Source organism: Notothenia coriiceps, unplaced genomic scaffold, assembly GCF_000735185.1.
Source record: "Notothenia coriiceps isolate Sejong01 unplaced genomic scaffold, NC01 NC01_scaffold00029967, whole genome shotgun sequence".
NCBI lineage: Eukaryota > Metazoa > Chordata > Actinopteri > Perciformes > Nototheniidae > Notothenia > Notothenia coriiceps.
The window spans coordinates 35023-46407 of NW_011362668.1; the positions used below are offsets into that span (position 1 = coordinate 35023).

Below are 11385 nucleotides of genomic sequence, written 5' to 3' on the forward strand. Positions count from 1 at the left end.
GTGGTGGAGGAGGAGAAAGGGGGAGGAGGAGGAGGGAGGGAGGGGAGGATGTGGCATACCTCTGATGCTCCTCAGCTCAGCTAGCGATGCCAGTGTCTTCCCCTCACAAAGTCACACATCACCATTTAATAGTCAGTGCTCTTAGGCACGTACAGTGTTTGTGGTGCTCAATAGTGACCTTGTCAAACTTAATGGCATCTCTCGTCTCTATCTGCTTTATCTTTAATATTAGCCCCAGGTCGAAATGGTTGTGACGGTATGGTGGTATTTTTAAATCTTACAAAATGTATTTTTCAGTAAGGAGCCATAAGAAAATAGATTACAGATAGTCATAGTTAAAAAAAAAAGTTGTATAGTCGAACAATCTATCTCTCGCTAAGGTGTGAGTCTCTCTGCTCTAGTTTCCACTCATTAAATAACCTTATAACACCTTTTATTTCCAGGACTGCCTGAGCCAATAATGTAGTTATTTTTCTGTGAATAATCTTCATCCTTTAGAACCTGCGCGGTAGTCTTGCCTTCTCATATGAGATCTTTCTATTTTTACATCCCGTTGTTTATCTTTTATTAAAAGTTTTCTTTTGGTTCTTTCCCTCTAGCTGACTGTGGTGACCTCTAGTCCCCAATCACAAAGTCAAACCTGCAGGAGTCTGAAAGATGGGGAGGAGAGAAGGGCCAGACAGGTAGGGGGGGTGACAGGGGGGGAGGAGTTAAGAGGGAAGGTATCCATAAAGTGGGACTACAATATTTCCTCTTGTTCTAGATTTTTGCAGCATGCTTACTAAGACTGAGAGTCAGGAGCCTGATGATAACAACATAAATAAACAAGTGATTTGAATGATGAGGGGCGGAGGGAATGCAGCAAATGAAGAGGGGTACAGCAGGAGGAGTCAAACGAGCGTGGGAGGGATGGATGGGGGAAGAGTGAACTAAGCAAAGGAGTGCAGGATGTAGGGAGGAGGCGGTTACCGTGGTGACTAAGAGAAACCCAAAAGCTCCAGGAGGAAACAACCTGTTCTCCTTCATTTTGTCTATTTTCACACACAAAGGATACGCATGCGCAGATGGCCTGTAGATATGCATGCAAACTCTCCCACAGTAATGTCCTCGTTCTATCTTTATACACTCTTCCTCTCTCTCTCTGTACAGTCCTCTCCTCTCCCTCTCTCCCTCTCCTCTGCAGTAAATGAGCTGACCTGACAGTGCTACTCCTCTGCACGGAGTGCTGTGAGTCTCTCTGAATTATTTAAAAGCTGGGACCCCCACGAGTGCTTGTCTTCCCCTAACACCCCCTCACGCTCTCCCTCCTCCCCACCTCTCTCTCCTCTTTCCTCTGTCGCTTCCTCTGTCATTCTGTCTTTTGGTGCTTCAGTTACTTCCTGTGCTTCTGTCATACCTGGGGCACACTTTGATTAACAACATAGGAATCTGATCTATGGATCAAGGAAAGATGAATAAGAATAAGACAAATGTTTTTTATTTCACGTAACATTTCATCTCCACAAGCAAGATACAAGATATCATTTTGAGAGTCCTGTACTTTATGTCACTTTTTCCTTTGAACTACATTTCAGAGGCAACAATGGTACTTTTTATTATTTACTAAACAGCTTTGGTATACTTTAAAATGATCATCTTGTAAAATATGATGTTATTATAAAGATTAAGCAATCCAGCGGTAGAAAAAGTAGTTTAAATTTGCTTCAACAAAACTACATCAACATCCTGCAGTAACAAGATAACGTTTTTGTCATTATGCTGCTTTTTCTTTCCTGTATTTGTTGCTATGATTTTGTAAGGCAGTCATTTTAAGCCAGCTCTTACAGTACATTTATATTTGTATATTTTGGGATTGCCATATTTAAAAAAAATAAGAATACTTTTGGTGATACATTATAAACTCAGTGTACAGTATAGAAAGTATGCATATATTTCTTGTCCTGTAAAAACCATGTATCTCCCAATGGTCAACTCTTTTATGAGTTATGAAACATGTCCCTATGTGACGTCAGTTTACTCCATATTGTTTTTTTTTAATCTTTTATTGAGCTTAAGAAGTAGGATAACTTTCTCAGCCAAACAAGGAACATGTAGTTCTTCATATAAAAAAATACTTAACCAAAAGATGGATGTTTTTTACTGGACAGTGATGATGTACAAGACCTAGAATCTCAGACAAGCATTTAGGAATGTAGGCTACTTGGTTGGGACCATTCCCAAAAACAAGCTCTGCAGGAATCATATGTCCAACACCCCAGGCATCTTGTTTGTTTTGACCTAGTTTGTGATTTAATCAAGAGAAGATAGAGGACTAACCTCAACAGATCTCATGGATGGGAGAAAGGGTCATAGTTAGCAGTGTCAGTTGTTGTGTAACATTGCCATTTGTGACACACTGGGTGCAGCAGGATGGCCAATATGAGAGTGAACTACTCAAGCGGAAAGCCTCGGTTCACCCTGAAGTTAGCCTCCTCCTTGCTGAAGTGACACATTAGTTCTGCAGTGGAACCTTCTGTTTGACCCTCTGATGAGGTGTATGTATTGTATATGATTGATGAAGTGCGTCAATGTCAGTTATGTGAGCTGACGGAGGAGAGGATCACTTTTACTCACTTACTCACATGTTGCTTCTCTCCATTCACAAAGCGAGCAGGCTATTCTGTGGGGGAGCTTCCAAACATTGCTATGGCTACGGTTATTCATAGCTCTTTTTATATGGCAGCCTGTCTCTGCTCCCTCTTTCTCTTCCTCTCTCCTCCCTCTCCTCCTTCCCTAGATGGCCCTACCTCACTCTAACTAATCACCATGGCAACCCGGTAATCCCTGAACAGAAAAATTCTGACTCCCTCTCTCCCTTTCTCTCTCCCTCTCCTCTCTCGCGCTCTCACACACACACACACACACACACACACACACACACACACAATAATGCATACATGGTTGCACACATGGGCATGTTATCGCTGGAATGCACAACACACACACACACCCGCACTTTAAGAGATCCCCATGCAAACAATCACACTGGTGTTTACTGGTTAGACATATCTTACCAGAAACATACTCTCTCATGCATCATTGTGAGGTTTAAGCTGCTCTGTGTTTTGTGAGAAGCTCCATGTGTGTGTGTGTGTGTGTGTGTGTGTGTGTGTGTGTGTGTGTGTGTGTGTGTGTGTGTGTGTGTGTGTGTGTGTGTTTTGGCGAGAGGATTTAAATACACCACCTTACCGGTTGTGTGGGTAAATGCTATTCATGTGTGCATTTTGAACGTGTAGAATTATGTGTTTGCTCACGGCAGTAGGTCTTTGTTGGTGAGGTGAGTGTGAGCGCATGCATTGGCTTGCATGCGTGTAACTGTAATTGATTTCACGCTCAGGTCAATGGTTTTACAGCTACACGAGAAAAGCACATGGATTCACTTCTCATCTCCGTGTCTGCGCTTATTTTTCTTGAACCCTGCTTTGACTTTTGCTGCCGGCATGTCTAATAATAACACTCTTAGTCCACAGTTAATATCAGTTGTATTTTATTTCTGCATAAAAGTCTTACCACAATAAAATACAGTCCACATCATTGTGTGGTCCATGTACAAAATAAATCTCCAACAGTCACTTCACACATACACCATTTATGCATAGATATTTTATGGCAACATTTTAAATTCATTCACAATAGCTTTTGATCACAACCTCATTTAGATTACAGTGAAGGCACGTAAATGAACAATATAGTCAGCAATTTATTTTGCACATTTACATAAACAAATCATTTTGCTGACTGGGTACTGTAATGATATAAGACCCTCCCACTTCACAAGTTCTAAACACCTAATTAATGTATCTCAGTCTCTTGGCAGACAGAGTGGTGAGCCTGATTTTCAGTACAGATCAATAGGCTGATTGACATGTCAGATGGATGAATGAATATACTCCAATCAGGTGTATTGATCTCAAATCAAGCCTAACTGGAAGACATGTCACTAATCAATGTCATCACCTCTGTGAAAGGACAGGTTACGAACCTCTGAATGGTTACAGTGAGTGCATTTTTCCAGGTAAATATAGAAATCAATGTTTCCCGGATACTTAGTTTTGACAAGAAAAATACACTAGAAGTGGAAGGGCTGGTTTTCCTCTAACTATAAATTCATTCAATGTGGCTTTTAGGCAGGACACAATGAAACAATTGCCACTTAGACAATGTGATCAATGATCATTGTAATATATGACTGTGACTACTAAGTAGCACATGGAGGAGATACAAACATATAAACATATTAAGGTAGTACGATCCAAAGCAGCATATCTTTGAGTGTGTGAACTCATGTATAAACAAGTTTACGTGAGTCTGTGTATATATCTCTGCTTTTGTCTGTGCATGTGTATTCATATCCCAGTGTGTTTGCTTTTCCTTGACGCATGTTCAGTGTGGCCGGGGTACGGGATGCTGCAGGGTCATGTGCTCTGCTCCAGTGAAAGGCAGTCTGTGTGTGCAGTAGCGGTGGACCAGCTCAGGGATGCTAGAGAAGACACAGCTGCTCTGATCCAGTGTGAAGCCCAAACCCTTGGCACTCTTCGTCTGGGCCACGATGATGTGCACACAACTCTGACTGGTCCTAATGGAACAAGAAAAGAAGAATAAAGAGGTATCGTCAGATGAGACAGGCTTGCAAAAAAATTGAGCAGAAATAGAGGGTTATAAGATGCTGAAAAACCAAAACACAATCTGAAAAAAAGGTTCTTCGTATTGGCTGTTCTCAGATGAGGCTGTTCATTTCCAGAGTTCATAAATGGGGTTAATGATGTGAACTCTCAAATGAATGAGCACCGTACAGCTAATGTGCAATCAGGCGCATGCACACTTGCGCACATACACAGAATTACTCCACAGGATTTCAGCTTTTATCCTAGAGAACCTGTTCTTGGCACACGTATTGGTAGTGTCTAATCTACAAATGCCACACATTCTCATGCATTAACGCCTTAGAGGTGGCCACTGCAAAGGGAGTAACACCTTGGGAATTTCTTAAAAATAACCAAACACAGGCTCAATCAGTGGTTGAGGCAGTGGGCACCAAGACCTACAAACATATTTTGATGAGTAAATAAATAAATAAATGAGCTATACCCATGTATAACAACATTGAAAGTAATACTAAATACTAAAATCAGAAAAACATATTTGATTTCCAAGCAAAATGACACAAATGTCATCAGTGTTGTAATTCAGCCAAAAAAAGAGATTTTGATGCAGCAAAATTCAAGTGGATAGTTTATAAAAAGATATGTACATGCTGTACTGTGTTCAACAAACACAAATCAGTGAACTCACTTCAGAGCGATGGAGTATTTGCTGGTTCCTGATTCGCTGTCCCTCACCAGGAAGCTGGCTTCCCTGCAGCGCTGCAGCTGAGCCTCAGCCTGTTGCCGACTGACACTGCCATGGTACCAGCTTGGAGGGCCGAGGGAAGGAGGGGGAGGGGGAGGGGGAGGAGAGAGAGAGAAAAAACACAGATCATTGACATATAGCGAGGCGACATATGGAGATAAGTCAGATGGCAAGATAATGATAGGTGGTGATGGTGAGAGACAGAAAAAAAAGAGTAACTGAATGCCGGGAGGAACGAAACACACAGACACCAATGGAGATTTACAGTCGCCATAAATCACAGCGACATATATGGTGAACTGAATGAGTTAACAATGTCAGAGGTCAACTTGAGAGGGCAAAGAGATAAATAAGAGGGAGGAACATAATGTATGTGGTTGTGCAGTGTCAAGAGAGGCCTATTAGGACACAAGGTGGTGCTGACAGTGGCCACAGGCTAGAGCCATATATAAACACACGGTATGTGGCCTTGAAGCTCGGAGGAAAAACACACTGATATTCAGCCACAACATAAGAGGGACAAATGCACACATGCTCTGAGCATGTTCCTCACATGTCCCATCTCGAAGAAAGCCCACAAGAAAGGTTTACAGTTCAAATGAGTCTGTCTATTCAAGCTTTACCTCCTTAATGCACCTGCCTGCAGAATCTCCTCCCCCTATGTGTGTGTGCTCAAGGGCTGATACTGGTGTATGCCCTCAATGTTAAATGCCAAATTTCTCTTAAAGAAAATGTGCCAAGTGTATAATATCTACCCTGGCCAACAGGACTGGCAGCCTCTGTTTAGTTTGGCATTGTGAAGCACCAGATAAGAGATAGAAGGAAATCTGCTAGACTGCTTTAATACTCAAGCAAGATAAGTTTTTTGCAGCCAAAACTGTGGAGGGCGCTGTTCCTCAACAGTCCAGAGTTTATTACAAACATAGATAGTAAAAGTCATGAAAGAGAAGAAAAGCAAATGTATTGTTTACTGTTCAAACATGTAGCAGCAGAACAACAAGGGACAGACAGTGCTATACTCTTCAGTTATTAAGATAAATAGTATAATGTTAAATGATCCTCACAGTCATCTCATTTATTTAATTGTTTCAATCCACTAATCCTTAGTTATTTTGCAGATTTGGATTAATGATGGGAAATATAATCAACGTTTAAATCAGACTTTAGTTACACCTGGAGTACATTTGAACAGCTTTGATAACACTTTAATGCATCAATAATTATAATCAAAACATATGATGTATAGTATATTATTCTGAACTGGGCCAATCTGCATAATGAGTACTTTTACTTTTGGTACTTTAAGTACATTTTAAATGCAAGACTTTTACTTGTAACAGAATATTCCTACACTCTGGTACTTCTACTTTTACTCAAGTTCTAAGTACTTCTCCACCTTTGATCTTATTCGACATACCGTAATGTCAGCATGGTGTAATGAAGCGTAACTAGGTTTAATTGATCATAATGTTGCCTATTTCAATCCGATACATTTTGGAAGCTGTAATCCAGTGTGAAAAAGTGTTCTTATTTTTCCTGCTACTTATTTATATGAGCATCATATTCAACTTTTTCCTCGTCTTTCCTATGAATAAGTAAGTCCTCTCTTCTCCCTCCTTACCTCTGCTTCTCCAGGGGCAGGCTGGGGTCCACTTTGGCTGCCTCCCCATCCAGTGGGGCAGTGGGGGAGGTGGGGGACGGAGGGGAAAGTTTGTTAAGACTAGAAGAGGGGGAGAGGGGTGAGATTTTGAGGTTGGGGAAGGAGGGAGATGGGGGCGTGTGGGGGGAGAGTTTGAGAATAGGAGAGGAGGGAAAGGAGGGAGAAGAGGAGGAGGATGAAGAAGATGGTACGAGTATTTTATGGTTCCAGTTTTTCTGCCTCAGGGTTTGTTGCTGCTGGCGGGCGGAGGGGGAACCGTCCTCTTTAGTGGGAGAACAGTCTACCGCCTCGAACTGAGCTGAAGGAAACACAATATCAACCTTTCAAAAATAAAGTTATGTTAAAGCATGCCAGAGATACCAAAGTAAACACATCTCTGGAAATTGATTCAGCAGGATTGTTTTGTTTCCTCTCTAAAGCAAACACAAAAATGTTGTTGCATTACTGTACAAATAAAACTCATGGCATCCTTCCTCCACACCCTAAACCCCCACCCTTCCCATCATCCCCCTCTCCCTTTCTCTACCTGACAGTGCTCTAACAATGTCCTCCTTTCTCCACTCCCAGGGCAGTTCGTACTCTCCAGCGGGGCGGACGTCAGACTCTGGCCGAGTGACAGGGATCCACACCCCCCCACCGTCGCTCTCCAGCCCGCCCTCATACGGTGTGTCGTAGTTGTTTGGCGACGAGGGCTTTCCCTCCTCTCCCTTCCCCTCTCCCTTCCCTCGATCCAGCAGAACACACACTTTCAGGAGGTCTTTGGAGCCGCGTCTGCGAACCTCTGCAACACAATTGTCATGAAGTTAGTTATTGGGATGGAAAGGATTTATGGTAGACAAAGCATTGTATCTCCTAAAAGACCGTTTCAAAATGTTTATCTTAAAATGTGTCATGTTTTGATCCCGAGTTGGCTCTTAATGTTTTGATACCTTCATAAAATATTCATGTACCAGATAGAAGCTGAATTTTTCCTCAAAATGTCATCGAGAAGACATTTTAGATGAAGCAGGTGGCAATGTGCTATACCTTAAGGAGGAAGATTGCACTGTTCTTTTTTTGGTACACAGTGCTGTGTGTGTGTGTGTGTGTGTGTGTGTGTGTGTGTGTGTGTGTGTGTGTGTGTGTGTGTGTGTGTGTGTGTGTGCCTGTGTGTGTGCCTGTGTATGCGCCTGTGTGTGTGTGTGTGTGTGTGTGTGTGTGTGTGTGTGTGTGTGTGTGTGTGTGTGTGTGTGTGTGTGTGTGTGTGTATTCAGCATTGCGTCGTATTACTTTGTAGATCATCTTCTTGCTGCAAGTAGTTTTGCCTTCAGTATGAGTTTCTCATCAACCAACCTCAAACAAATGCAATTACATATTATGATGAAATACCTGCCACGCACAAGATTGCATACTGATTCTCTAACACAGTCATGTAGTGAGCTCTATTGGATCAATAATGTAATAGTGAGCTCTGTGTTTACGACAGTTCTGCAATATCTTGATGAGGTCGAATTCTGTCTCTAATATGTTGCCTACCGTTATTTATATCAGTGGGAAGTCCAAAGTATTAATGACACCTCCCATTATAGCACAATGCAGCTATTCTTCAAAACCAGACAGCATTTAACATGGCCATTATGTCTCAGCAAAAACAGTATAAGTTACAGTTAATCATTATGAATGTCAATAATGTACAATACATTTCTGAGCTGATGTATTACAATATACTGTATTAGCTTTGATTTGATTAACCTAATACACTGATAAATAGGTACATTTAACAATGAAAAAATATAATATGAGTTTCACAACTTTTTTTAACCCCGTCAGCTTGTTGAGTGGGATTTTCTTTCTAAATTAAGTTTGTTTTGACATGTCATTACATTTGAGGGGATTTTCACTTGTATTTCTTTACTGTCTGACAGGTAGCCTGTGTGTCTGCACTATTGTGTGATCAAACAATGGAGCTACAGGAAGAAAAGGTCAACACAGCTGCTGATTGGTTGGCTGACCAGGCCACTTCCTGGCTGCTGGGAAGTGATTGGGCGAGACCAGGGGGGGACCTGTAGGTTTTTGGAAGGGTGAGGAGGGGCTTTCAATTATTTTCACACGTAAGGGACCATAAAGCATTTTGTGTGTGTGTGTTTCTATGTGGGGGCACTGGGGCCAACTTCCTATCAAGAGAATGGGGCAAAGGAAACAGAGGCAGGAGACAGGAAGCTGGAAGAGGAAGCTGCACCCATTGTCCCTGCACAACACTGTTCCTACGGTAACCGCCAGCGGGGAGGGAAGTCAGTAGAGACACTGAGGGTCTGGCTTGGCCCAAAGTCCCTTTTAAAATGGCCTTTTAGCAAGAATGTGTCAGTGTGAGCGCAGATAATCTATGCTAACCTTGAACTGCGTGTAATATAGTTTGTCTAATATTAAATACAGTGTTAAATACATTTTGTTTTGTTTTCTCTAGACAAACTGTGGTCCAGATTTGGCCGATTTGGCCCTTCGTCAACGTACCTGTGATGGCTGGAGATGGATCACAAGTCTAAACTCACCTGTGATGATGACCTGGGCGTCATAGGGCTCCATGTACCCATCATTCACTCCTACTCTCTCGGCCTCCCTCTGCTCCTTGGTTTTCTCTGCATCAAAAGGATCTGCATAGTCCTCCAGGATGATCAGCTGTAAGAAAGAAAAGACATGTCAGGGAAGAAAACATGCTGATGCGGCTATGTATTCAGATGTTACATTTACTGGGAGACAACAGAGCAGAAAAGGGATCTGATGCAGTTTGTGTGTGTGTGTGTGTGTGTGGTGTGTGTGTGTGTGTGTGTGTGTGTGTGTGTGTGTGTGTGTGTGTGTGTGTGTGTGTGTGTGTGTGTGTGTTTGGTGTCAATGACTTGAAATGACAAGTAATAGAAGGACAAGCAGAAGGAGGGCAAAGAGGTCATCACATTGTGTTTGCCTGCTTGATCTGACACAATGTAGTGAAACTGCATTGTATTCTTTTGAGAGCAGTGGAAACTGAATACAGGGTTATGAACTGAGGTGGGAAGGGAAAACACAAAGGAAAGCCCTGACATAAAGCCAACAATGAGAATCAGTTTTAAGCAACGTACAGTAAATATACTTTAAATCTGCATGCCGCGATAACTGATATACTGATAAACAATAAACATATGAAAATCCAAAACTTGAACACATGGTTACTTACAGTTGTTTTAATGTCAGACCTTCCCTTTTCTTCTTCGGGCTGCTTCTGTTCACTTATTCCATTGAGTTTGGGTGTTTTGTCTTGTTTGTCAACTTTGATCATCCTGCTAATGTACGCGTGTGCCAAACTAGAAGTCCTGACCTGGCGGTTCTCATCTGGTGCCCCACTCTCAACCTTGGAGTTTTTGCGACCTTTTCCTTGTGTGAGGCTATCCCATACAGCCCCACTAAAACCAGCGTTATTACGACCCAAGTCTATTGCGGAATTTTTTCTATTTCTACCTGCCAATAAACCCCCCACTCCTCCATCTTTGCGCTGATTTCCTTTCAGGCTGTCACGAGAAAACGAAGGTTTGAGTCGTGGTTGTGGACCAGATTCAGAAGCCGAGCGAACCCTTTCATTTCCGTTCTTCAAGTTGATAGGGAAATCTCTAAACCATTTTGCCATGGTGTCAAGGTTTTGTCACTTCTCACAGATTTAAAACTTAACCCAGAGGTTTTCTACACGTTCCCGCATTCACTACCCGACTTAAACAACCGTGCGCCACAGCTCCAACTTTACGCACGCGTCGTTTGAAGGTAATTTAGTCTGAAATTACTCAACTTCAAACTCAGACGACACACCTCGTGTTGTTTAACTTTTTAAACCGTCCGAAACTCCCTGACAACTTCTGGTTCGTCTTGGAAGTCACTGGTTCCTGTTGCTCATCACCCTGCACCAGCAGTGACAACTATATCAACTATCCCTGCAGTTTGAAAAGTAGCCTCTGCAAAGCGTAAACTCGAAAGAACGCGAAGTTTTTCTTTGAACCCAGTAAAGATCCCATTCCCGGAGCGTGAGATGATGCGTCCAGTCTTAGTCGAGGTGAAGAAGAGATGGAGAGGAAAGTTTAGTGCCAGGACTGTGGGATGTCACTGGAGTATGGGGAGGGGCTGTGTGCGCGGGGCGGGGTAGAAGTTTTACTGTCAAAGGATATGCAATCTCTAAACTTTATCAGGAATTGGCCCGCCGCAGACAATAGAATCCTGGCAAAAGCAGACAGGAGGATGGCACAACAGGAGACTAGAGTAACAGTTTATTTGTGTTGCACTCAACTAGGCCATCGTTGAATACAGTTGAGACTAAAGACTGACTCCCTGTTTGTTAATGT

The 11385-nt window shown here is 42.4% G+C and overlaps 1 protein-coding gene across 1 annotated transcript; it reads right to left on the bottom strand.

Annotated features, from left to right (window-relative positions):
* Positions 1-3612: 3612 nt before the first annotated feature.
* LOC104959164 (SH2 domain-containing adapter protein E-like) lies at positions 3613-11102 on the bottom strand. The gene is made up of 6 exons (XM_010787030.1): positions 10236-11102; positions 9577-9703; positions 7575-7829; positions 7010-7346; positions 5332-5451; positions 3613-4615 (listed from the first exon to the last, which is right to left on the bottom strand). Exons 1-6 carry the CDS (start codon positions 10680-10682, stop codon positions 4423-4425), a joined length of 1479 nt encoding a protein of 492 aa, XP_010785332.1. The 5' UTR covers positions 10683-11102; the 3' UTR covers positions 3613-4422.
* Between the last annotated feature and the right edge of the window lie 283 nt (positions 11103-11385).